The sequence below is a fragment of the Camelus bactrianus genome, chromosome 9, assembly GCF_048773025.1.
Source record: "Camelus bactrianus isolate YW-2024 breed Bactrian camel chromosome 9, ASM4877302v1, whole genome shotgun sequence".
NCBI classification, from domain to species: Eukaryota; Metazoa; Chordata; class Mammalia; order Artiodactyla; family Camelidae; genus Camelus; species Camelus bactrianus.
Window position 1 is genome coordinate 74,838,851 of NC_133547.1, and position 27,402 is coordinate 74,866,252.

General features: G+C 50.1%; 1 protein-coding gene across 11 annotated transcripts in view; it reads right to left on the reverse strand.

The window, feature by feature from the left end:
- Positions 1-1,961: 1,961 nt before the first annotated feature.
- Positions 1,962-27,402, reverse strand: part of NOD2 (nucleotide binding oligomerization domain containing 2) — a 40,538-nt gene continuing 15,097 nt past the window's right edge. For 7 of the 11 annotated variants that reach the window (XM_074370771.1, XM_010961755.3, XM_074370767.1 and 4 more), the window contains 9 exons: positions 24,959-26,774; positions 20,552-20,635; positions 20,247-20,330; positions 17,796-17,879; positions 15,785-15,868; positions 15,261-15,344; positions 13,486-13,569; positions 9,998-10,081; positions 1,962-8,490 (listed from right to left, as the gene is read on the reverse strand). In XM_074370771.1, coding sequence (XP_074226872.1) covers positions 8,418-8,490; positions 9,998-10,081; positions 13,486-13,569; positions 15,261-15,344; positions 15,785-15,868; positions 17,796-17,879; positions 20,247-20,330; positions 20,552-20,635; positions 24,959-26,754 — 2,457 coding nt within the window. In that variant the 5' untranslated portion in view covers positions 26,755-26,774 and the 3' untranslated portion in view covers positions 1,962-8,417. Of the gene's footprint in view, positions 8,491-9,997; positions 10,082-13,474; positions 13,570-15,260; positions 15,345-15,784; positions 15,869-17,795; positions 17,880-20,246; positions 20,331-20,551; positions 20,636-24,958; positions 26,775-27,402 lie in introns of all 11 variants that reach the window. The other 4 variants (XR_012509305.1, XM_074370768.1, XM_045521736.2 and 1 more) reach the window with 4 other exon arrangements.

Genomic DNA, 27,402 nt, shown 5'->3' on the forward strand with positions numbered 1-27,402 from the left:
TGGGGAATTTAAACCAGTAACTACATAAAAGAAGTCACATGAGTGATTATTAACAGTACTAGTAAACCACCCATCTTCCTTGCCATAAGCACCCAAAATGAAACAGACATCTTTTGAAAACCTGAGCCTCAATCTATCCTTGTCCCTCCTTAGTCCACCTTTAACCAGCTTCATAATCACGCTGCAGGAGAAAGCAATAAAATAAGAATCAACAGGCCTAGCTCGAAGGTGGCCTTAGACAACACTGTTCCCTTCTACAACTAGATTCTCCAAAAAAAGTCAATAGGACTCAGAAGTCACAGCCTGGCTGTCTGGCAAATAAAAATTCAGCCTGTAGACTGTTTTTGCAGACTCATAGAGTGAGAAGGAGGAAGGAGAAGAGGAAGCAGGGTGCGAGAGAAGAATTTTGAATCCTTTTAGACAGGGCAAGCACTCTCCCTTTCTCCAGTTTGCCACAGCCCTCACCATTCCCTATTTTATCCTGCTGACACACTTCTCTCTGTTACATTATCTGCTGGCTCCTGAAGGCATTTGTGTCTGCCACTCCTGGCTTAGAACATCTTTCTGTCCTTTCTGATGATGGTGTATGCTTCAGGAGGGATTTCATCTCTACCAGCAGTGGTCAGATCCTTTGCACAGCCCTCCTGTCACAGATTCCCTGAATCAGACTGTGTTGGGGCTTGACTTCACCCAAGAGATATTCTTCCAAGCCAGGCCTGATCAACCTAATCAACAGGGCTTATCTCAACGACAATCTCCAATTATTGGTAACGATAGCCTAGAACATTGTATTGAAAACAATCCTAAAGATGTATTCAGGCTCCCAGGAAAGAAAGATGCCTGCCAGCGGATAAGGTGGGGGAATAGAGTCATGGTGCTATTATTTGCAGTCCTTGGTAAGCCAGCCTCTCATTTTACAGATGGGAGATTAAGGTCCAGAGAGGGAAAACAACTTGTCCCCAGTCACCCAGGAGATGAGCTGGGACCCTCCTAATTTCAAGCCAGGGCTCTTTTCTCTCTTTTTTTTTTTTTTTTTTTTTGTGGGGTAGAGGATCTAAGTTTACTCATTTATTTTTTTAATTCTTTTTTACAAGTAGAGGTACTGGGGATTGAACCCAGGACCTCGCGCATGCTAAGCACAGACACTACCACAGAGCTCTACTCTCCTCTCAAGCCAGGGCTCGTTCTACCTCTGTTTAAATGGGTTCTCCAATTAAAATTCCCATCCTCTCTGCCTTCCAAATCTTCCTTTCATTTAAGGCTCAGCCAAAGCCCACTCACTTCCCAAGGTCTTTGCAGGTGGCTCCAGGTCCCACTGATCACCTCTGTCTACCCACCACCCAAGAGCTGGTTCCACTCAGCCTGGCCCTGGCTTTACGCAACCAGCGGTTCAGGCACCCAGCAGGCAGCAGGAAACACAGCAGCATACAAGAGAGATGGCACCTCACCCTTTGACAAGGAAGGCAGACCTTAAACAACTAATTACACAATCACTTAATTAGGGAGGTGAGAGGAAGCCTCAGGAGAACTGCTCCGAGCACACATCAAGGGTGGCTTGGAGTTCGGGGAAAGCCTGTTTAAGGAACTCACCTTTAGATGCGGTACAAAAGATGCCTGGCAGCCGGGGTGAGGGGAGCACTCCAGGCAAAGGGAACATATTGCATGACATATCCGAGGAACTGAGAGAGGCAGAATGCAGAACTGTGGGCGCAGAAGGGCCAGTCAGGCGGGGCACGGCGAACCGAGACCAAGGGGTGCTCTTTATCCCAGGAGCAGTGGGAGCCCTCTGAAGGGTGGTAAGCTGGGTAGTGACTGTAATTCTAAATTCTCTCGCACATTTCTCTTATTACACACAGCAGGACCCTAACACAGAGCCACTGAACCACATGGAGCTCTCTCCCCCAGGTGTTGCTGGTGATTAGGTTCTTGTTCGTTGCAGAAAGAATTCAGAGACAGGGAGGTTAAGAAAGTAAAGTGAGGATTTATTAAGGGATAGATAGATAGAGCGGGCGGGCTCAGGTGAGCAGCTGCTCTGAATTTCTTTGGTAAGTTGGTTACACAGGGTGTAAAAATGAATGGGCGGAATAGTCACTGGGGAGGGAAGGGTTTGGGATCGTATTCCCTGATTTTCATCCTAATTCCTCCTTTCCGAGGAGAGCAGGGATTTTTGTCCTTATTAGCCTGGATTGGAAGTGTCATGGCGTCGGTACATGATGGGTACTTCTAATCTGCAAGGTAATTTTACTGTAATAGGAGCACAATGAGCAAAAGGTTACATTCAGACACTGGAGATTCCTTTGTCCCATCTTTCTTTGTTGGCTTCCATGATACTTGTTGCCCAAAAATGTGTGATTTCTTATCAGCCAGGGGTTCCTGCTTTTCTCTGTCTACCCAAGAACCCCTATTGCTTACATGATGTGTGGTTTCCTGCATTTGGCCCATGCCCCTCCTTTTTTTGCCTGATTTCTGCCATTTGGCCTGCATCCCCCTTTCTCTGCTCATATCACTCCATCTGCCTGCTCTAACACCAGGAGCTGGGACTCTCCTGGCAGCCTGGTAGGGGCCTCTGACTTAGAATAACACCTAGTCTGGACTCAGCAAAGCCTTCTCAATAGCACACGTCACGGTTATTCAGGACATCCTCCCTCATGCCTCCCAAATGGCTGCCACAGGCTACCCCTTACTCCCAGCCCCATCAGATTCAGTGTTTTTTTTTTTTTTTTTTTTTTATTCTATTGCCTCCGCTCAACCAAAAGGCTCCTGATACTCTGCACCCCTCACTGCAACCCTGCTGCCTTCCCCATCTCAGGAAACGGCAACTGCTAGTTTTTCATCCAACCTCCCTTGAGTCCAGCCATTTCCCCATCACTTCTGTGAACACGTGCATTCTCCAAACCGCAAGGATAAGTGGATCAGGCATCCCCACAGGCAAGGATACTGACAGTGCTTTCTCCGTAACAGACCAGCACAGGGTTTCAATCAATGGCCTTCCATCTCAAGGATATGCTTCTCTCTTAGTGAGGGACAAACTCGAGGTACAACTGAACATTCTGTCTCTGAGGGCTTTTACTCCGGTCACCTAAAAGCTCTTTATGATAAGATAAAAAAGATTACTTCAATCATCTTTAATCCAGCCGAACAATAAATCCATGCTCTCCGGTTTGAGCTATTTGCTGTTATCAATGACAAATGATTTAGAAAACACACACAGAGAGAAAAAAGGTTGAAGATTCACTCTTCATTGGGATCTTTGTGCTACCTCTAGAAGCCATTTTGAGCAGTAGATACATTAGGAATGATCCCATGTCCCCAGAAGCCTTCCTCCCTTAGGAAGGAGACACTAGATGTGTCTGGGAAAAAAGTGACTCATTATCATCCTCTGCACCAACTTCTATTTCTGCCCCCTTTAAGCAGGTGGATTCTCCATTCATTCAAAAAATATTTGGGCATCTACTATGTGCCAGACACCGTTCTAAATTCTGAGGACATTGCAGTGAGCAGAGCCCATGTTCCCATGGAGCTGGCATTCCAGGGGAAGGAAGAAACAAGCGTGCATCAGGAGGTGCATGCTGAGAAGACAGTACCAAGCAGGGCAGGGGAGAAGAGGTGGTTGGGGTCTGCTATTTTAGGTAGATTGTTCAGGAAAAAGCTCCTTTGATAAGGCATCGTGCAAAGACCTGAAGGAAATGAGGAAGCCAGCCATGCTGCTATCTGCAGAAGACTGCTCCCATAAGAGGATACAGGCAAGTGCAAACATCTGGAAGCAGCAATGTGCTTGGTGTTGTCAAGGAACAGCCAAGAAGCTGGTGTGGCTGGATTGCAGAGGATGGGGGTGTAAGTGACAACAGTGAGGCCAGAGAAACACAGGGGTGGTCCAGGCCAGCAGGAGACCTTGACATTCACCCAGCACCAGATGGAAGTCTTGGGAAGTTGAGATCAGAGATGTGGCTCATCTGACTTATGTTTTAATGGGCTCATTCCAAGGCACAAGGGCAAAAGCAGAGAGAGCAGTCAGGAGACTGAAGCAGAATAATCAGGCAAGGGTGGGTCTCAAAGGAGCCTCTGGTTTCCTGGGGGTGGGGAAGAGCAGGGGAGGGGAGGGGAATGTGGAGCTGAAGATGTCAAGAAAGAAGTTCCAAATAAAGAAGAGATGCAGCCCTCCTGAGAGGAAGGGTTTTCAGAGGGATTGGCAGGGAGAAGGGGAATGCTTAGGGGATTGGATTTGGGGATTGTTCTGGAAGTGATGCTAAGTGGGATGAAATTTAGAGGGAAAAAAAGAAATCTCGGGGAATCCAAAGAGCTTGGATTGCCAGTCTGCACAGCTGCTGTCTCTCACCATGTAACCCTTCCAGGAAAACTGTCCAGGCTGGTCCCTGATGTTGTCCATGACCTTGCTGTTCACTGGTAACCTGGCACCTGCGGCCAGAGGCTGGATATGCGTTGCCTCCTGTGCAGGTGTCACCAGGGTATGTATCCAGACTGCTGTGTGCTTCACCCACTGGGCTGCACCAATCTCCTGGGTGGAGAAGGAGGCGTGAAGATGTGTTGGTGCAATAATGAAATGATGCTGCATGTAGTCTCAACTCAGCCGCTTGGAATGGGACTCCACCTCCCACATTTCTGTGGGGTGTATTCATTTCAGCATCTGGTTTTGGCAATATAGGGGGGAATAACACTCAGATTGACACTTTTTTTCTTCTAGGATGATGATGAATATAATTAAAGTCTGAGGCTCTTTAAAATAAATTCTCCTGCTCTGATACTTTTTTTCCCCCTGCATGTAAGAATTCAATATTCTGAGCTACAAATCTGGACTCTGTCTGCTCCTGGATAGGCCACCAGCCACCAGCGCACACCTTTCAGGTAACCTCCCTGGTGGAGAATTTTTAAGTTCGCAAGTTACCTGAAGGGGCCTAGGCTGCTTTTGGTGGATCTACAGGGCTTTCTCAAGTTAAGAAGCTTCCACTCTGAGCTCTAATGGTAATCACGTGTCAGTACCACCCTTACCTGGGCCCTCTCGATCTCTTCTTTCTCCATAATCTCTCCCTGGGTTATGTCATCCAGGCCCAAGGACCCCGTTCCCCTTCTGATGCTGAGGACCCCCATGCTGACACTTATATCTCATGGTGACCTCTCCCATGGGCTCTAGACCCACACCTAACTTGGCGTCTCCATCTGACTTTCCCACTTAGATACCTCAAACTTGAAAATCCAAAACAGAAGTCTCTTTGGCTTCCAAATTTGTTTCCTACCTGTCTTCCCCAGGTCCCCCATTACTCAGGTCAAAAATCCAGGAGTCATCCTTGGGTCTTCCCTTTCACTCATCCCTCTCATCCTTTCTATTTGGAAACCTTTGAAAATTTACCACTAGAATATCTCTGGAATCCATCCTTTTCCCTCCACTTCCATTGATCCCTCCTTAGGTTGCCCAGCTGCCTCTCCCCTGCAGTGATTCCTAGGTGGTCTCTCTAGTTCCTCTCCCCCTCACCCCTGCCCCTGTGCATTCCAGTCCCCTCTCCACCCTGGGAACAAGAGAGATCTTCTTTAAATGTAATGGGATCGCACTGTCTCTGCTTAGAACTCTCCAGTGGCCTGCCGTGACTCTTGACCATGGCCAACTAGGCCCTTCATAGACTAGCCCTACCTGCCTCTGTAGACCCATGTGGTGAACTCTCCCCTTTACCTGCCTCAGACATACGTTATCAGTTTCCTGTGGCTGCTGTTACAGATCACCACTCACTTGGTGGCTTAAAAATGACACAGATTAATTCTCTTACAGTCCTGGAGGCCAGAAGCCCAAAATAGGCTGGAACCAAGAGAGCTGCAGGACTGCACTTCCTTCAGAGGCTCCAGGGGGAAATCTGGTTCCTTGCCTTTTCCAGCTTCTAGGGCTGCACTCCTCCGTCCACAAGGTCCCTTCCTCCACCTTCAAAGCCAGCGATATAGCATCTTAATTCAGTGGCCACACTGCCGCCTTCTTCTATGTCAAATCTCCCTTTGCCTATCTCTTATAAAGACACCTGTGGTTGCATGTGGGTCTATCCAGATTACCTAGGATCATCTCTCCATCTCAAAACCCTTAACTTAATCACATCTTTAAAGTTCCTTTTGCCACATAAAGCAACATTCACAGGTTCCAAGGACTAGGACCTGGATATTTGGGGTCCCTTATTCAGCCTACCACACCTAACAAGCTCTTTCCCACGGCAGGGTCTTTGTACAGCTTGCCCCCTGTGCCTGGAATGTTCCCCCATGACCCCCTTTACTCCTTGCATGGCCAATTCCTTCTCATTTAGGGGGCTGTCACCTCCTCAGAGAACCTGTCTCTGAGCCACCCCCAATCTGAAGAAGGTTTCCCTCTATCTTGAACCTTTGTTTATTTCCTCCCTTGCACTTGCCACGGTGGACCTTATGTTATATATTTTCCAGTTTACTTGTTTTCCACCTGCCTCTGCCTCTCCCCTCCCCATCAGTGCTTTGAGGACAGGGATGATGTCTGTTTTGTTCAGATGGCTTTGCAATCCAAGATGGCGCTAGGCAAATGGGCTGCTCTGTCTACTCTTTTGAGAAAGCAGGCCCCTCTCCATCTCCCTCCTGATCTTCTCTGTTCAAAACCATGGTCTGGAGAGAATCTGACACCACCAACAAAGAGAACCCACAGACAGGCTCACGTGGGCAGCGGCCCAGGGAGATGCCGCAGCATTTAATGAGCCAGGAACACACGAAACCTTTCAAAAGAAGCAGGTCCCACCTTGGTGCGCATCCACCTGAGTCCTAATTAAATGCAGCGAAGAATTATTTCGCTGAGTCCTACCCAGGAGGCTGCTTGCTGAGGAGAGCTGTTTCCAAATCTTCTCCATCCTTCTCTTGCTAAAGACTCCTGAAGCCTTTTGGAGAAAATCGAGGGAGACCCAGAGGCCTTCCTACATGTCTCACATTCTCTACAGCCTTTCAGCTGGGGCACCACGAGGCTCTTGCACAGCTTAAAACTTCATGCTGGGTTAGATTTTTCTAAACCAAAGCCAAATGTGTTTTGATTGCAAGGCTGTTTTTAAAAATTGCTTGTGCCTTAAGCAATACATTATCTGGTCGAAACATCATGTTTTTCTCCCTTCAAGTAGAAAATTGTGCTTTGATATTTGACATTGTTCAGGAATATTTTAAAATGTTTGGTCACAATGAAGATAGCTTTGGTGACTCAATAGTCTTCTCTGCAATTATTTACAGCATAAAATTCATGGTCGTGTTTTTTATAAAAGCATAAACTTGGGAGAATAAAACAAAGTGGTTGATAAATATTAACCAGTTTTCACAAATAACAGTGTTTAAAATAATAACACTGGCACAGCACCTGACAGTTTACAAAAGCTTCAACACGCTTCATTTTGAAAAATCCAGAAAAACATCTTCTTCTTAAGGAAGGGCCTTTGATTTTGCCACTGTAAACTTCTGATCCATAACTTTATATCCTAAAGCATTCTGGCACCAAAAAAAAAAACAAAACAACCTGAACCATCTTTTATGAATATATTTTGGAAGTCTGCTGTCAGAATTCAGCTCATAGGCATCAAACAGAGACCTAGTGGAGCTGTTCAAAATTCTGGCCCAGATTAATTTTAAAAAGCTGCATTTGGATAGGGAGTTGTTTCCAAAGGTTGAACTGAAGAATAATTGATTTCACCAGAAATCAAAGTCCAGATATGATACTAGCTGTAGAGTGGTCATATTTTTCTTGAAAATCTGGAATGTCTTAGGGAACAAATGGCTGTCACATGTCTGCTCCCTTTCAATAATGTCTTAATTACCAGAAAGGAGAGAAGGGTTAAATTGTAGCCCTTCCCACTCTGCGTGTAGGGGTTTGGGGGTGGGGAATGGGAGGATGGGAGTACGGCTGGGGTGTAAGAGAAACAGCAAAGGTGAGAACACACTATTCTGAATCTTCAGCCACAGACGAAGGGCCCAGGACGAGTGGAGGAACCAGATCCAGAGAACAATCTATGTGGATGACCATGAGTTGAGACACGGCAGGAAGTCACTTCCTGAACAGCCCTTACTGTGAGAGGAGGTGGGAGGGGACTTTCACACAGAGCTCTCTACACCAATAAGCACTCGGTGACATCCGTGGGCCCCACTGACCTGTGTCAGGTTGGCCAGAGGCCAGTCTTATAATGTCCAGGAGGGCTGCCCGTCTTCTACATCCCAGGATTGAATCTTGGGAAGAATTTGATGGAAAAGTAGGCTTTGGGAAAGTCTACTCAGCAGGGCACTGATGCACGGAACAGAGGTGACCTATTGTGTTAGCCCGGGACAGGACAGGGCTCCGTCTGACTGGGCTGCTGTCAGATGTCATCCCCACTTCTGGGACCCAAACCCACAGAACGCTCCCAAACAAACAGGTGAACGTCGGTCCACAGACATCAGAGCAAGAGTCTGGTGTCCCTGCGGCTGAGCTTCCCAGTTTCCTCTGGAGAAAAAGTGTTTCCTCGGAGCCTGAAGGGGATAAAGCAAAGAGAGGCTTGCGTGAGGGCAGGACCAGAGCCGTGCCGTCAGTTGGAAGCTGCCCACTTTCTAACCCCGTGCCCAGAAGGCCTGGCCCTCCAGCCCAGCTGCAGCTCTCCTGGGAGGGCAAGTCTATGCTGGTTTCACCCTCTGTCAGCTGGGGCGGCTCATGAATCACTGTGCACGATTTAACAAGCCTCCGTGACTCTGCAGAGTCCACACCAGACCCAGCCAGCCCTGACTTCCAAGGCCGGCGATTCTTTTTAAGGCAACAGCAGAATCTGTCAAGAATGCAATGCGCCAGTCCTGATGTCCTCCCAAGCTCTGCCAACGGGCAGCAAATAACATCAGAACCCTTAAAATATCAACCTGACGCCGGCTTGCTCCGCCCGGACACAGAATGTGACATTTCTCAGAACTGTGCAATGATTTTAAAAAAACAAAACAAAACAAAAGCCAGGCTCTGTCCAGGACCTGAGGACCTTACAGGCTACAGGAATTATATAACTGCACAGAAAGGAAAAAATCTCTCCATCACAGGACAGATTTTTAGAAGTCTTTTATTTTTAACTTCATCATTTGATAGCTACAGTTGGTACTGCCTTGATATGCTTTTTGAGGGAGGGACAAATCTGCATATTTAAGGTGGGGTCCATGAGCTTCCAGGGCTGTGGTACATAACCTGCGGCAGCCAAAGGGGTCTGGGCCCAGACGATCAGCTAGTGGGATCTGGGGTCAGCGTGAGCCCGTTTGCCCAGACGAGTGGCATCGGCCCTTCCTCTACACTGCTTAAGTACTGGCATTCCAAATGGGGGCCCAGAGTCACCAGCTTTTTTGAGAAACTCCCGAAAGATAGATTTCTTTTTCATAGGGAATGTCCTCATTTTAAAATATTGGTTTCTAGCCCAGTGCCTAAAGCATATACAGCAATGTTCACTCATAACATGTTAAACCAGGGGAAATCTTTCCACTTATCAACTGAGTATTAAATAGAACCCTGGAAAGAAGAAGGATAAATCTTTGAAGTTGTGACAGTGCTTTTTTAAAAATATGTGAAGAAACGTGACTTTCAATTCTGTAGAAAGACTTGGAAACACTGTGTGGCAGTTCCCATTCTGTGTAACATCCACCCAGAACTGCAGAGGGTCTAATGCAACAACAGCCTTGGCCTGCGAAGGCAGGTGTCATGCTCAGCAGGGCAGGAGCTGATTTCTCTTCTCTGTTTCCCTCTTCAACCACACCCCAATTCCCACACTATTGCCTAGAACAGAGACATTTCTGAATAAATACTCATGATTTAAAAATGAAAGAGTTGGTGCCTGCTTAGAAACATGAAGATCTCTTTCCCAGAGAACCATATCCATCACATGCAGAGTGGCACCAAATGTTAGAGTCCCAAGGGATTTCAGGAATTCTCAAGTTCCTCTCTCACTTCACAATTTACAGATTGGAAAACTGAGGCTGAGAGAGGTTAAAGAGGTCTGCCCAGGGGTCTTACCAGACTTCCATGATGGTGTCATTCTTTTCAAGGGCCTGCAGGAGGGCTTCTGCCCCAAGGGAGGTGATGCAATTGTTGGACAGCCTGGAGAGGAAGATGGAATGGTGAGCTTCAAGGATGCTCATGAGCCTGTCCAGTTCAAGGAGGCTTTGGGAGTCAGCCAGCCTCCCGAAGCCCACCTGCCCCCCTCAGAATGTCCCTCTCCTGCCTGAGATTCCCAGTGAGCTCATCAACAAAGGTTCAATGCCCCAAGTGAAATGCACTCCCCTCTCCTCCATTCACCAGGTGAGTATATCTAATGAGGTAGCTGCTCCCTTAAGAAGGAACTATGACGTGGTAGTTAAGTATGTGCATTTTAGCGCCAGACTTCCCGGGTTCAAATCCACCTTACACTACTTCCTTTTTGATCTCAGGCAAATTAGTCCCAATTTCTTCATCTGAAAAATGAACCTAAAAGGGTACCCACCTCATGGAGCATAAGAATTAAACAAAGAATGGCATATTCTAAAGCAGTGGGGGCCTCTACTTAACGGATAGAAAATAATCCATGAACAGTAATATTTTCATCTGAGGGCCTCGGGGGCACAGGGACACAGACAGATTAAAGAAAATATAAGGTTGGCAGAAAGACTCACAGACATAGAAAACAAACTGTGGTTACCAGGGGGGAAAGGGGTAGAGGAGGGATAGATTAGAAGTTTGGAATTAACAGACACACGTCACTATATATAAAATAAACGACAAGGACCTACAATATAGCACAGGGAACTATATTCAATTTCTTGTAATGAGCCCTAATGGAAAGAAAATTGAAAATATATACATGTATGTATGTATGTGTATAACTGAACCGCTTTGCTATACAGCTGAAACTAACATTGTAAATCAACTACACTTCAATAAAAAATAAGAATAAAAAAGAAGAATATATGAGGTTGGGAATAGGGAGGGCAGATGGCATACAGTCAGGAATAGCGGGGGAGAGCCAAGGGTTCCCCACGCTGTTCTTTCACTCATAGCTTGGCCTTCTAGGTTATCTCCACTACCCATCTTCCCCCTGCACAGTTTCAGGAACTTCTGAGAAGCTGTCCCTAAGGCAGTGCTAATAATAACAGCAGCCAGCGTCGGTCCAGCTCTTACCACGAGCCAGCTCATTACTGACATCCTCTCAGTGCGTGCGCAGAACCCTGGGGCGAGGGTTCAGCTATTACCCCATTTACACTTAAGGCAACTGAGACCCAAATCCAGGGAGGACCAATGTTAATGGTGCAGCTGGGGCCCAAACCCCGGCCACCAGGCTCCACTCTTAACCAATGCTCGGCAGAGACTGAGCCTGGAAGAAAGATGTAGGCTTCGCTTTGCTTTTTTAAGATATGTGAGCAGCTCGATTTTTATGGGGAAACAGTGGAGGAGGATAAAGTTCAGTGATGCTGAATTATAAGACTCTCAACGAGGCAGCGTGGGACAGCGGCCGCTGCCACTGCCTGGCGTCCGTGGGGGCCCTAAGTGGGTTAAGTCTGTGACAATGAGTGGGGACAACTTGGCCTCATTCACACCTCTTCGATAATAAACCAGGCATTGCCAAGGTCCCCCAGGGTGCAAAGCAGGTTGTCCCAGCTCAGACCAACCTAGGCTCCACCCTGGGCCTCCCAGCCCAAGCTTCACCCATGTGACGGTGGAAGTGTTTTCCCCAAATATTTGGAAACTTCCGAGCCCCTGTGAAGCAACACAAGCAAGTGCTGCCAGGGTGGATGGCGGGCTGGCAGCAAAGCAGACGTTCTCCCAGAGGCAGCTGTCTGCCTGTCTTGGAAGGCGGGTGTTTTCCCTGGGCCCCGTTTGCCAGGGCAGATGCCACGCTCCTTTAGCAAAAGGAGCCATCTGTTGGTGCCCTGACGTCCCCAGGAAATGAGGCCTCTGGCACCACGGCTGGTGTGGCGCCAGCCTCAGAGAGCAGCACTTCACAAGCCAGCCTCCCGCTCACATCCGCCATCCCTGTCCCTGTGGCATGAGTCCCTGCCCGCTGAATCCATCACCCATGGTACCCCGATCATTTCCCCAGCAACACTGCCGCAGCCCAGCCCCCTAGCTCTGGACCTGCAGGACCTCCACGAGCTCCGGTCCCTGTTCACCCTTCCTCCACTGCCATCAGCCTGATCCAGTCTCCTTCATCACCCAGAAGGCTGCAGGAGCCTCCTGGCTGGTCTCCCTGCTTCCCTCTTGCCCCTTCCACCTGTTCTGCACAAAACAACAAGCATGATCTTTCCATGATATAAATCAGATCACGTGACTGCCCTCATTCAAACCCTCCAAAGGCTTTAGAAAGTCCTTAGGATATACCCCCAAATCCTTCCCATGGCCCTGAGGGCCCTATGGCCTGTTCCCCCCACCTCTGCCCCGCCACCATCTGCCACAGGCCAACCTCACAGGCCCTCCTTCTGTTCTCAGAATCACCAACCTTGTTTCTGCCACAGGGCCTTTGTACTTGCCATCCTGGCCACCTGGAATGCATGTCCCTAAGACCTCACATGGCGGGAACCTTCTTGTTATTCAGGTTTCAACTCAGATGCCACCTTCTCAGAGAGGCCTTGCCCAGCAGCAGCTACCCCACCCTCTCCGGTCAATCCCTGTCATCTCTCTCTTGAATTTTCTTGAGAGTACTTATTACTAACAGAAATGATCTTATGTTTATCTGTTTACTTGTTCATTATCTGTCTCTCTCATTCAAGTCTAAGACCTCCGTGAGCAGGGCCTTTTTGCCCACTATATCCTCAGTGCCTCAAACAGAGCCTGGCACAGAGTGGGTGCCCCAGAAGCATTTCTTGTATCAACACATAAATGAGTAAGTGCACAGAGAAATAAAAGCAAGCACGCCTGCCTGCATAACACACCAAGAGGAACCCCTGGAGATGACCGTCAAAATCCTCCCACCTGAGTCAGAGGACCCGTGGAGAGGGGGATAGAAGCAGGTGCTGTGGGCACCCTAAACATATCTGCTCAGCTCTCACCTCTAATTCTGAGGGCTGCTTGCTGAGAAGTTTCTACTCTCTGCCTGAGGCCCTTCTGCTGACCTGAGGAGCATGCCCAGCCACGTTCAGGGCAAGCCAGAAGTGCTAGAAATTGAATATCTCCACCAGCACCCTTCAACATATGACGGACAGGCAGTTGGTGGATAAATAACCCCACTGCCTCACGCCTGTAGGATTGTGCCCCAGTGGTCCCCAGTGATAACCAGTTCCATGACACACCCTTTCTTGGTTACCTTCCTTCCCAGCCTCACTTAACCACTCTCTCACCAGTGTTTGCCGGGACCACCTCCCAAGTAATCAGTGCACACTGGAATCCCTGCCTGTGCTTGGGGGAACCCAGCTGCCTTCCACCTGGCCACCTTGTGTGAGTTAGCCAGGCTGGGAAGCTGCCCAGATCTCTGATTCAGAAACCCTCCCAAGGCCGGTCATCACTGTCCAGGCCCCTGCTTACAGGTTCCTTACTTCAGTACTTTCAAAGTTGAATTTCTCTTAAGTCCTTCAGCGAGAAAGCACACACCTTCATCCTGGACATGGTTCTCCTCCAGGCTGGCAAGAACAAGAGGGAAAACCCAGTTGATAGGGTGATGTTCATTATGGAAGGTGATGTCAATAAAGATGAATCCAGGTGCCCCCCCCCAACACCATTTAGAAAATCCAACATCTGAAAACCCACATTTACCAATGAAGTAAGAACACATAAAGCAGTGTGTGAGGGTTCTCAGTTCCTGGGACATCTGTAGGAGAGAATTCGCCCAGAGCTCCTCCACATATGAAGTTCCCTTACGTCCCCATAACCCAATGCCCATTTCCCCTTTCTTTCTTTTTAATGGAAACCTAACTTCATTTGGGGCAGCCATGTGCTTGGTGGAAAAACCACATTTCCCACTCTCCACTGCAGCCAGGGTTGGCTAAACAGCATCCACATGGCCATCAAAACATACGGAGAAGTTAACAGATGAGGCCTCTAGGGATGCTCTTTAAAGAAGAAAGACCCAGTTGGCCTGTGCCTTTTGACCTTCCTGGATATACAGACTGAACCTGGAATACAGACAAAGTGCTGCAGGTGCAGCAGCCATCTTGTGACCATGAGGCAACCAACCACGAGGATGAAGCCGCACACTGAGGATGTAAAGGAGCTGAGAGAGACACAGTCCAGACCCCTGCTGGCCTCGTGGAGCCGCCATATCAGCCCTATGCTGCCTACCTCCAAACTGCATACACAGGAACAAAATCATTCCTTTATTGGTTTAAGCCACAGTAGATGGAGCTTTTCCATCACTTGTGGCCTAATGTAGTCATAAACGATACACTCATAGTGAGGCAAGCCTCTAACAAGAAATTCCGAGTGCTAGAACCCAATCAAGAGACACTCCATGGTACACTGGCAGAGAAGGGAGCCCTGCTGACAGCCGAGGCCCATCAGCAAAGTCCACTTTGTGGCCATGCTCATAGATTTCAGTGCCTTTATGCTTCCTGGAGAAAATCAAACATTCAGCACTGTATGTCCCTGATATAGTTTGGAACTGCCCAGAATATGTCATAAGAAGACCAGGCGTCTAAAGGATGGAAAGCTTGGAATCAGGTCAACAGAGTAAATATGATTCATGGTTCATCTTTTAACTTCCCCCAAAGCCCACTCCACCTTGTAGGTGACGCTGACTCTAATGGCCAGTGCCCTAGGCACTCAGGCTCACCATGAAATGACAAAGCTGTAGTGGTAGCAGCAGCCACAGTAGTAATACTGTTACTACTACAATTTCACATGGACGCAGTGCTGACACATATGCCAGGCATGGGGTTAAGCTCCATACAGGCATTGTCTCATTTAATTCTTACCAAAGTGTTCTATAGTTGGAAGCAACCACACTCCCATTTTACAGCTAAGAAACCTGAGATTCAGAGACGGTTACTGAATTTGCCTAAGATCACAACAGACCTTGAGGCCCAGCCTGCTGGATTCCAAATTCTTTGCTCGTACCATTATGCCACACGGAGGCGGTAAATGAACCAACAATCCTTATTGGCAAGCTACCCACAATTAAATGAAAAGAATTGGCACCTATACACCAGGCTCTATAAGCTTCATGCCACTCAGGACACAGAAGGACAAACACAATCACCCAGTCACTCAAGCATCCACCTTGGTCTTATCCACACACCTGCTTCTACAGATGAGGCCAGGGAATGAAGAAAGGCTGGTGTCTGCCTCCCCCAAGTGACAAATCCCCCAAACTCACCAGAGCTCTTCCAGGGCCACATTCTTTTCCAACATCAATGCTAAGGCTCGGGCACCCACACTGCCGATGTTGTTTCCCACCAGGCTGGGTGGAACCAAGGAACAAAACTGTGTCAGAGCAGGGAGGGACCTCAGAGATAAGATAACCTATGAAAGGCAAAAATGCATGGCAAGCACAGCCCCATGTCCTCATCTGCTCCATTTCAGACATCACTAATTGATTACAGTGCTCTTTTTCATTAAGCCCAGAGGTAGCCCTAGAATCCTTCCCAATGTGATGTACTGGGCAGCCAGTACTAATGGATTGGAGTTGATCCTTTAGATAAAATGTATCTGATCCAGCCCAAGATCTTCAATGTACAGACAGAAAATCAAGGCCCTTGAGGGAAGGGACTCAAAATTTCATGGCTCCAATCCAATGGTCTTTCTTTCTCATCCCCATTGTCTAACATGGAGGGGTAAAAATGCAGTTCAACGACCTTCAAAACCAGCCCAAGCTCCTCCCTCCTCATACTGGCTCCTTACCTGAGCCACCTCAAACTCTGGTGATCACCCAATGCTTCAGCCAAGGCCTGGGCCCCCTTGTCACCCACCTTGTTGCCCCAGAACCTGAAAAGTCCAACAGAGTCAACAGATATGTCAGTGAGAACCCGCTATATGTTATACACATGTGCCCTTCCTCTCTACAGCCCCAGCCAGAGGGGAAGGACCACTCAACCCTAGAAAGGTCTCAGGGGGACTCTGAGGTCCCAGCAAAGTGGACCTGCCTCCATCTTTTTGGAGAGACAGCCAAACTTCACTCCAAATGGGTTTTTTAGCTTCTTTAAATCAGACTTACAAAATAATTAGAAGGCCATCCAGTGTATACCCTCAGAGAACGGGGAATTTACTCTCAGTGGCAATTCATGGCTGGGACTTTTTTTTTTTGGCATGAGTGTCAGACCTGCTTCCGCTAACTGCCACCCACAAGTCCTTAACCACCTCTGGGACCACCCAGAACAAGGCAGCCAGCTCTTCACCTCTGGCTCCTCCTCTACAACCCCAGTTCCCTTACAGTGTCTTACTCCTTCGCCTTCTGACTCATCCTCCTCAGATCCACCATAATTTGGAAACACCCCTTTTCAAAGGTAGAGCCCAGCTCATACCTTGGGACCCGGCCATATTACATACGGGCAGTTAGACTGGACCTGCAGGTGCCCTCGTGAGCAGAGACAGTGGCACTGGGATGTTCACTACACTCTCACTCCTTAATAGTTACTCATCTCTGGCTCTGTGCCAGCACTGCTCTGCGCTCCGGGGATGTGAGACTGTAACAGCAAAAGCCCTGGAAACAACCTAAAGTGTGCATCACCGTGAGACCAGCGAGAGCGATCACAATAGCCAAGCACTGGAATACTAAGCAGCTACTCTTTTTAAAAAATGAGGTCATGTGACATGAAAAACAAACAAACAAAAACACCTGTAATATATCGTTAAGGCGAAAAAATGCAAGTTAACAGAACAGTTTGTATCATATGACAGTGTTTGGGGGTTATTCAGCACAGGCCCTGACCCAGCCAGGTGCCTTAATAAATATGCTGAAAGATAAACACCCCAGATGTGTCAGATGCGACCTCAAGCAGGAAAGAGCTCAGAGAGGCTGAGGCCACACTTTTTTAGATTCTCTGCTGCTACTAATGCATCTCAGAAGAGGTGTTGCTCTTTCCAGCAACACGGTCCCATTCTGGGCTCAAACGGAGCTTGTGGGTAGCTTGCCTGTCTGTAAAATGGGTTGGAACACCTGGGCCTGAAGGTTATTCTTTCTTCCTACAGCCCTGGGTTCTAAAACTCCCAGTTGTCGTCAAATGGATCCTAGTTCACACCAGGGCAAGACAGGACAGGAGAGGGGCCTCCCGGGGGGCATCACTCCGCCCAGCAAACAGAGGAAGCCCCCCTCGGGGGCCCTGCGGTCTGCGGGACTGCCCTCCCTGCCTGTGTCTGATTCCCCTCCCCTCCCTGGCAGGCCCAGCCGCGGCCACAGGAAACAAGGGCTCTGAAGGACCTGGCGCAGCCCCCTCCCACCCTGGATCCAGTGTCAAGCCTTCCCCACTTCCTTCTCTCTCCTTGGTTCTCACCCCTGGCTGCACATCGTCCGGGGAGCCTTTCAGAATGACTGATTCTTAGACCCCGGCATCTAGATATGTTATTGAATTAGTCTGGGGTGGGGCCCAGACAATGGTGTTCTTCAGAAGCTACCAAGTGGTTCTAAGGGACAGACGAAGGAGAGAAGGACAACCCGAGCACCGTCGAGGACCAGAGGGTTTCCTGCTGCCATTCATGGGCACTGCCCTCCCCCAACCCTGACATCCTGAACTTCCTGTTTATCGAGTGAAAAGCAAGGCAGAGGCAGCCCGGGCCGCCCACTTGCTCCCTGCCTCACCCTCCCCACTGCAACCTGCGCGTCCTTTTCTGGCTAAAGGGTTCATGTCACCTGCCCCTTAATCCTCACAAGCCCCAAACCCCTCTGTGCGCCCCCTCCCCCCAGAATCCCACCTACCCCAGGAACTGCAGGGAGGTGTTGGCTCTGAGCCCGTGGGCCAGCACCTGGGCTCCTGCAGCAGTGATGTGGTTATTCCCCAGCCTGGAAGGGAAGACAGAGGAGGCTGAGAAAGAGAGAGGACACAGGGACCCTTAGTGCCCTGAGGCCCGGGTCAGGTCGGGGAAAGCGCAGCCTGGACAGAGAAACAAAGAAAGCTTTGAAGACCTCTCTGCAGGATGCAGGATGCGGGAACCAGTCCTCTAGCTCCAGCCGAGCAAGTGCATGGGTGCTGTGTGTGCTCAGGGAGCTCCCTCAACGCTCCTGCAACTTCATTTTCCACCAGCAAAGGGAAAGTAGTGAAAGGGCCTGTTTTGCAAAGCAGTGTGAGAGGCACCAACAGGCACCAACAGGCAGCTGTCCATGGAGGTGGTTTCCCCAGAGGACAAGGGTGACTCACTGTCACATCTCCTCCCGTCTCAGCCCCCTGCAGCCTTCCCAGATCCACTGTCACTGCAGGTAGCATTTATCTGATCGGAAAGAGCCTGGGGCAGGCCCAGGTGGCTGGACAGAGGAAAGGATCCTCAAAGCCTTCGGGCAGGGGTTGAGGAGGGGGTTTCAGCAAAATCTATACACCTCAGAGAGTTTCAGGGAGGTCCCCAGAAATCTCACCCACGGCTCCCAGGCTTCCTGCAGTAATAATACGATTTCATCTTTCAAAGAACTTTCATACACTTGAAGCCACTCTGGCTCACAATAATCCTATAGGGCAGGTATTATTACTATCCCTTTTCAGAAGGGGTGTGGTAGCCTCTCAGGTCACTGACCTAGGTGTGTAACTAAGGGCCCCAGCTCTTATGCTGGGAGGTCCAATGTCCCCTCTGCACCAAGTCCCTCTTCCCACGGGCCGCTCCCAGCCTGGGACTGGGAGACATGAGACCCCTCTGCGGGGCTCGCTGGCTGGGGGACTCCCCAACAGCCTTCTGTCCTCTCTCGGAACTGCACTGGAGTCTAAGATTCTTCTTCCCAACCTTCCTTGCTTCCTTCTCTCCATCACTCAGGGTCAGACCTGCACTGCAGTCAGCTGATCCTCTCAGCCTCTCCCAGCTCCCTTCCCTAATTTCCCCTCACAGGCATTTCCCCAACAAATTTTTTTAATTCCCCCTTGGAGGGCTGGACTAATAGGATAAACATGCTGAGAACTTACATGATTTACCCGCCATCTTTCAGGCACCAAGCTCACTATATAAAGCAGTTACTATATTGTACCAGCTTTTTGCATATCAACTTGCTTAAATGTCACAACAACTATAAGATAGCTACAATTATTATCTCTTTTTTTTTTATGAGAGGGAGGTGATTGGGTTTATTTATTTATATTTGGAGGAGGTACTGGGGATTGAACCCAGGACCTCATGCATGCTAAGCACGCACTCTACCACTGAGCTATACCCTTCCCCAATTCCCATTTCATAGAAGGGAAAACAGAGGCACAGAGATATTGGGCTGACCCATGGTCACACAGCTAATGAGGATGCAAATCTCAGAGATGCTGGTCCGGTTCTAGAGCCCCGGGCTCTCAACAATGATGCTACATTAACCCAAAACCCAGGCCTCACATTCTTGGTGCAGCACCTTTCTGCTACCCTACAGCCCTCCCTGGAGGTTGGGCCAACCAGTTCGAGCCCCAGAGGCTCTCAGGTTTCTAAGTCTGTGGGAGCAGGTAGTAGTGGCAGAAGAGAGTCCTTGGCACAGAATGACAGCTCTAGGGTGGCCTTAGCAGCCCTGAGCCTGAGCTACACAGTCAGCAATTTAAAAACCGCAGCTCCCATCCCCAAAAGGATGGAAGCAAGTCTTCACTTTGTCTTCTTTTACTGCCTCATAAATCCAGGAGGCAAGATGATCCCAGAGAGAAAGAGAAGCCAGGCCAAACTGGGACCAGCTGGAAGGGCAATGTAATGGTACTAGACAGAAGAGAAACTCCAGCTGAGACCAAGGGGTTCAGGAGTTGCAGAAATGCAGACTTTCCAGACTAGGGTGCAAACCCTGCACCCACCATGCAGTAAAAGGACCTTCTGAGAGCTTTCTGGGAACTGGCTGCCACCGCTGTGGTGGCAAGTGACTGCTGCCTTCCTCCCTGCGCCCAGCACGTGCTCAGCGTACATCAGGGAACTTGTGAACCCCAGAGAGCTGGTGACACTTTTAGACACAAGGAAGAAAAAGGTCCTGGAAACCTTCTTCAGCCCTTAGGGGCTGAAGGTCAAAAGGCAGGAAGCCTCAGCAGAGCTGGTCCAGAGTTTGCTGGGGAGGTCACAGCTTTGGTGAAACTCTCCTCAAAATGAGACACTCGCCCTGTATTCAGCCTGCAGATCCTGTGCACCACACGGGCCAAACCAGGGCCAAGACCAGACCAAACTGACTCAGCTGTGGGGACAAAAAGCGGTTTCCAGGGTAGGGAGGCCCCAGGCTCACCTCAATGCCAAGAAGTTCTGCCTGCGTGCAAGGAGCCTAGCCATGGAGTGTGCACAGCCGTCGGTCAATCTGTTGTTGAATAGACTGGAAAGTTCCGAGAGAGGAGACATGGAGACGAGGCACAGTGGACAGTGACCACCTGAACCCCAGGTAGCCAGCTCCCTCAGGACAGGAGTCCCCTGTGCCCTCCAGCCATGCAAACACCCCTAGCCTGGCCCAGCCCTCGCTCACAGCTGCTGCCTAGGTGGCACAGCCTGGAGTGAGGCTGGGGACGTGGGGCCCAACGTCCGCCCAGCCTGACTTACGCTAGCTTCTGCAGCTGCTCACAGTGGAGAGCATGTTCGACGAGCTTGCAGATGCCTCGGTCTGAGATGTTGTTATCTCGCAAGCTACAAACAGATAAAAAAGATAAAGATAAACCTGAAATCAAAGCAGATGAGAGGGGGGGAAGAAAAAGAACAAAACCCCAAAAGAGACCTTTGCTCAACCCCGAAGTGCCAGCGTCTGTGCTTCTGGGAAACGCCACAAGGATGGAGGACCCCGGAAAATGGAGACTCCCCCCTGCCTGGCCAGGGTGCTGATGTCACGTACTCTGTGCGGGGGGGGGGGGGGGGGGTGACTCCAGAAGTGGGGACCCAGAGACCCTGCAAAAGAGCACTGGAAGCCTTGGAAAGGCACTACCTAACGGGAGGCACTGTTTCCAGCTTGTAAAAGGGAAAGGAGCATCACGAAGGCTCTGTGGTGGGATGGAGCAGGTATAGGGGAGGGCGCAGTGGGAACTAGACAGGCCACCATCCAGGGGAGTAGAAGGACCACCAGTTAAACAAGTTAGGCCAAAACTTTAAGAAACCAGCACTAACGGCAACGTTAATGCTCCCATAGGCCAGCCTCTGCCTGGCAGGTCTCTTCTGACACTCCCCTGGGGGCAGTGTTCCCAAAATTCACCTGATCACAAGATCGTCTGAAAGCATCCCTAAAATACAGACTCTCAGGACCCTGGCCTGCAAATTTTGAGTCTGCATGTGTGAGCTGGGGCTCAGACATCTGTGTATGTTAATAACTGCACCCAAGCTTCTGCCTCTTCAGGCCAACTTGGGAGGTCCCGACTTAAAGGTTAATACCTCAAGCTCTGAGATCCCTTAAAGGAAGTTCTGCTCCTGGGAAGCCACCTACTAGCTATTTGTTGGTCCCTTCATCTGTGTGAAAAAGAAAGGATAGTATTACTGACCTCTCTGGGTTCTGGTGAGGATTTAAAGAGACAGTGCACACAGTAAAAGCTGTGAGCACCTGGCACATAGTAAAAGCTACCTGTAATCTGATCCCTTGCACAGATGGATTGTCTGCTGTCCTAGGGCTGTCCTCAGCATGTCCCAATAGTAAGGATATTTAAATTTCACAGCCCACAAAGTAGGTACTACTACAATGTCCAACAGAGAGAAAGAAACTGAGGCACAGCACTTGATGTGACTTCACCAAGGTTGTACAGCACCTAAGGGATTTGGGGCTAGATGGTCTGGCTCCAAAGCCCACTCTTAGCCACGACCTTGTACGGCCCTCTCCCTTCCCACCTGCTCTGGGCTCTAAGGTCAGATTTCACGCATTGGGGAGTCACAAAATCAATTCTGACGGTTCTGAGCAGGATTTTTAAGCACAAAAAGAACAGAAAGGAAAAAGAGAGCAGAGTGTGTCTGGGTTAATCAGAGAAAGTCATTAAATGAAATTTCAGTTTTACATGCCTGCTCATACCCTCTATCACTGCGGGTCACAGTCAACAAACTTTCAAAGCCATCGCCTAGACCTAGAGTCAGAAGCAGGGTCTAAAGAAACCTACGTGCACAGGGGCACTTCGTGTATGGGGCTTCTTGACGTCTGAGGACTTGGGTTGGCATGGGAACGTCTGAAGTGGGAGAGAGGCGGCTGGGCACCGTGGGAGAGAAATTTCTCTCTCTCTCTCCCCCTCCCCTCTCCCTGCCTCTGTCTCTTTCTCTCTGCCTCTCTGCCCCCCTCCCTCACTCCCTCTCTGTCCCTGTGCCTCACACACACAGGAAAAGCCCACGCAGCAACTTCATGGCTGTCTGCACACCTCCCCTCCCCCCCGGCCCCGACCCCGGCAGCAATGGCAGTTTCAGTACTAAGCGTGTGTGGGGTAAAGGGCAGCGGAACTTGGTCAGGGACTTTCACTGCCAGGGGGAAATCAAGCAGGTTCCCACAGGTCCTCACAGGGTGGTCTCTAAAGTGCTTGTGTCAGAATCACTTTTTTCTTTCTTTCTTTTTTTTGGTGGGGGGGGTAATTAGGTTTTGTTTCTTTTCTTTTTTTCTTTTTAATGCAGGTGCTGGAGAGTGAACCCAGGACCTGCTGCCTGGTAGGCATGCACTCTACCACTGAGCTATATCCTCCCCGCTCAGAATCACTATGTTTAAAAACAGGGATTCCTGGGCCCCCACCTCAGATCTACAGAATGGGAACCGCTGAGCACAGGCCCAAGACTCTGCATTTCCACAAGCCCTGGTGCACACGACGGTCTGAGCACAATAATCAGACCTCACCTTTCTCTGAAAAGAGAGGCTGGCCCACAGCCTCCACTCAGCCCTTCCACACACCCGGGGAGTCACGTGGGCCTTCCCACCCGGGGACGGGGTGTCCCTTCATGCTAGGGATCCATCTGCGAGGACCACCCAGGCCGAGTGGTTCCTGACCTCTTGGGGTTCAAGGACTCCTCTGAGAACTACCAGTCCACTCTCTGGAAAAATGCACATTCACAATTCTATCAGGAAAACAGCGCCCACAGAGAGCTCTCCAAATTCCTGGGTGAAAATACCAGGTTCCTCCTTCCGAGGGAAGCACTGTGCTGTCCTATTGTGTCCACCTGGCCAGATGCTCTCGCCCCCTTCCCTGCCCGGCTCTCGGTCCTGGACTACATCAGCAGACCCCCTGCTCTGGCTCCCTGTGGGTTAAGGCAAGAGTAGGGAGGAGAGGACGGGCCAGGGATTCCCCCCAGACCTCACCCTCACACTGTGCAGCCTCAGTCCTTTCAGCCAAGAACCACTCGGCCCGCCCCCACTTCAGGCCTAAGGAGGTTGACGGCCCTCTCTCTACCCCAGCCCCACTGCCTTAGCCCAGGACCCTTCACCGCCCCTTTCTGCTCTTCTAACTCCTGCCCAAGCTTTTGCAAACAGTCCCTTTATTGAACTCTCCTCAAAGCATCCAATTTAAGTGTCCTCAGCTTCCTCCTGATACATTCATACTTACCATATATATTAACTCTCATCGTCTATATATTAACTCTCTATGATGTGCTATATATTACATTATTATTGCATTATATTTATAAATCTACGACCATGGTCCCTCTGTAAGGGACAGCAAGGACCACCACATGGTTTCCAGTAGACTTTCATGTGTTTGCTCGATGGAGAATAAAATCTTCCTATCTTCCTGCTTTGGCCCAGAGAAGGTGTGTCACCTTAATACATTCAAGGAGAGGTTCATCCTTTGCTCAGGGTGAAATAAGGTCACCTGAGGGAGACCAAAAGCCCTGGGAGGCTGTGAGTTGATTTCAACTTTGAGCTATAACTTCTGCTTTCTCAGAGGTTTAAAATAGGGAGCAGGACATCCCCTGCAAGGCTGTAAGAGAAGCTGGGGTGCCCGCAGCATGCCCTCTGCCCTCGCCTGGCCCAAGATGTGCAGAGAGGCCCATGGGTGCTAAGGCACAGCCATTCCTCTGAGGGAAAGCTCACACCTTCAACAGGGGGCTGAAAGCAGGCAGTACAGTGCCAAAATCTCTGCGCTTCATAAGGAATAAAAAAAAAAGCAGGTGTTGCTCTGTGGCCACTTTCTATCTCTTGAGTGTCAAAATTCCATCTCATTGGGATTTTAAAGTCTCTCATGGGGATCATATGGGATTAACAGATGCACGCTACCATATATAAAAATAGATAAAATAGATAAACAATAATAAATAGATTTACTGGACAGCACAGGGAACTATATTCAATATCTTGTAACAAACTAGGATGGGAAAGAATTGAAAAAAAGAATACAGATATATACATATGCGTATGTGTCACGAATCGCTTTGCTGTACATCTGAAACAAACACAATATTGTAAATCAACTACACTTCAATTTCAAAAATAAATAAACTTTAAAAAAATGAAATAAAATAAAGTGTCTCATGAGGCACAAGTCACCTCCGATTTGGGAGTAGTTCCTAACACAGACATATGTGACACAAAACTTGCCTGTGATTTCCAGGTTGCCTTAGTGCCTCTGAAGCCCATCCACAGACAGCTTGCTTGTGGGGAGCAAAGACTTGTTACCAGAAAGATGTGATTTGTGAATCCCAGCTCTGCCATTTCCTGCGTGACCCTGGACAAGTTACCTCACTTCTCGGAGCCTCAAATTGAGGATAACGGAAATAATAACATCTCTGCCTACAGCCCAGGGTGGTCGTGGAGACAGAAGGATGTAATTCTGGGCCGTGTGTAACACAGAGCCTGGCACATGGGACACTCAGTGAATTATGGCCATTGTTAACCTATGTTGAAGCTAAGGCCCAGACTAGGGAAGGGACTTGGCTGCAGTTGTACAGAAGGGGTGGCAGGGCTGGGGCTGGGCCCAGACTCCCGGATCCCAGCACGGAGCTCCCATACCTGCATCCCGATGCTGGTATTCCCACCGTGCCCAGCCAGCATCGCCCAGCATCACTCACTAAAGAGCCTTGCAGACACTGAGGCAAGGCAGCAGCTGCTCCACGCCAATGTCGCCCACAGAGTTGTGGTCCAGCTGCAGGGCCACAGGCTGCTGGAGGTGCCGCAGCACGAAGGCCAGGGCAGCACACTCGGCAGGGCCCACACTGCAGAACGTCAGCTTGAGGTGCCCAACGTTCAGCCCACGCACGGCCTCCCGCGCCAGCCGCTCCTCCTGCATCTCATACAGACTCCGGATGAGCCAGATGAACCCGGGCATGGCGTGCATGCTCTTGGCCTCACCCGGCACGGCTGATGGGATGGAGTGGAAGTGCTTATGGAGGCTGCGGGCCAGACACCACCGGGCGCAGGCCTGGCGCCGGAGCAGGGCCTTCTCAGATGCCTGGCACTCGGCCAGCAGGTCCCGGTGCTCCTGGGACAACAGCCCTGCCAGGAAGGCCGCTGTGATCTGGAGGTTGTGCAGCTCAGCCTCCTGCAGCAAAGCAGCCACACTGCCTTCCTTGCACCCCGAGCCCCGCACGCACAGTTTGGGCAGCAGCCTGGCCAGCGGCAAGCTGCTGGGCTTGTGGCAGTTGAAGAGATGCCTGAGTGAGGATGGAGACATGTCAGCACTAAGGGCGAGGTAGAATGCAGCAAAAAAGCACTGGAAGGTGATGTGCAGGAATTCCAGGGGGGCCGTACTCCCGGGCACAGCCCTCTTGGCCTGCACCAGGAAGCCAAGAGAAACATCCTCACTGTTGACGTACGCTGCCTGCAGTTGCTTGGCTGAGAACACATAGCAGCACGTGCCCAGGCCCCGGAGAGCCAGGAGGCCAAGGTGCAGGAGGGTGGGGAGCCTGCCCCGAAGCAGGCTGGGCCCCAGACCGTGGGCAGCTGAGTCTGGGGGACAGGCGTGCAGCAGAAAATGCTGCAGGATCAGCAGGTACATATCCGTGGTGGTCTTTGGGGACCCTCCGCCCTGCAGCAACAGTTCTTGGTGGCACTTGGACACCATCCATGAGAAGACGGGCATGTGGCACAGACCATGCAGGGCTGAGGTGGCTCTGAGCAGGCGGATGAGGCGATCGGCCACCCCAGGCTCACGATGGCGCTTCCTCAGGTACAGTTCGATGCCCTCTTCGGAGAAACCCTTGAGGTTGAGTTCCACGCGCACGTGCTTCCTAAGGCCCGCTGACACCGCGTCCGGACGGCTGGTCAACACCTTGTGGGCATTCTTTAGCAGGTTGCCCTGCAGGAGGTTGAAGAGCAAACTCTGGACAGACGTAGGGGTGGTGGGAGAGCAGTGACGCTCGCGATCCGTGAACCTGAACCTGAACTCATCAAAGCCATCGAAGGTTAAGAGGATGCGCTCAGGATGGTCAAGGAGGACCTGGAAGATGTCCTGTTGGCCAAGGTCGGGCCAACAGCAGTGTTCAAAGAGCAGCATCTGCATGGACAGCGGTTTCGCCAGGCACTGCAGCTGCCGGCAGCTGAATGGGAAGACGAAAAGGAATTCCTGGAAGCCCCGCCCCGAGGCCCACAGCAGGTGCAGCTGCTGCAGGAGCGTGCTCTTGCCGCTGCCCGCCTCGCCCACCACCAGCACGGTGTCTGCGTCTCCGTTGATGTGGCCTCTGGTGCTGAAGAGCTCCTCCAGGCGCAGGGTGGCAGGGCTCTGCTGCGGAGGTCCAGCTGTGCCTGCCTCCGTCCGGATCTCCAGAACATTCTCTGTATATATTTCTTCCAGGCAAAGATTCTCTGCCCCATCGTAGGTGCTCAGAAAGCGAGACTGAGCAGATACCGTGGTCCTCAGCTTGGTCATGTACTTTTTACAGGCGGCATCTGGAAGACGGAAGAAGAACCAGATGAGGCGGTACCATGATGAAGATGAGGCCTGACCAGAGAGTGGGCTGCCGGAGGGAAGGGGACGTCACACGTGGGTGAGAATGGCTGGCGGCACCCGTCCTGGCTCTCCACTCACAAGCTGTGGACTTTGAGGTTGGTCATGTAAACTTCCTAAGCCTCAGTTTTCTCCTGTGTAGAAGAAATGGTCCCTACCTTACTACCTTACGCAGGCAGGGACCCACGTGAAAAACCATGGATCAGTGAAGATAATACATTGTTTAGTGCTTTGTTCGGTGTCCAACACAAAGTGCTCAAAAGATACTACTTAGCACTATTATTATTACTGACATCGGAAAAAGCTGTAGAAGATTAGAAGAAGCACCAGGCTGGGGTCAGAAGACCCACATTCTGATGCCTGTCCCACCATATTGGTTTGGTAGCCTTAGACAAATCCCTTTACCAGTCAGCCTCAGTTGTCCGTCTAAAGGGAAACAAAAGATCTAAGGGCTTGGGAGCCCAGTTTCTTAAGTCAGAAACACCTGAGTTTGAAACCTGGGTCCACTACCAGCTGGGGCAAGTCACTCATCTTCTGTGGCCTCACTATTCTTCTCTAAAATTGGGGACA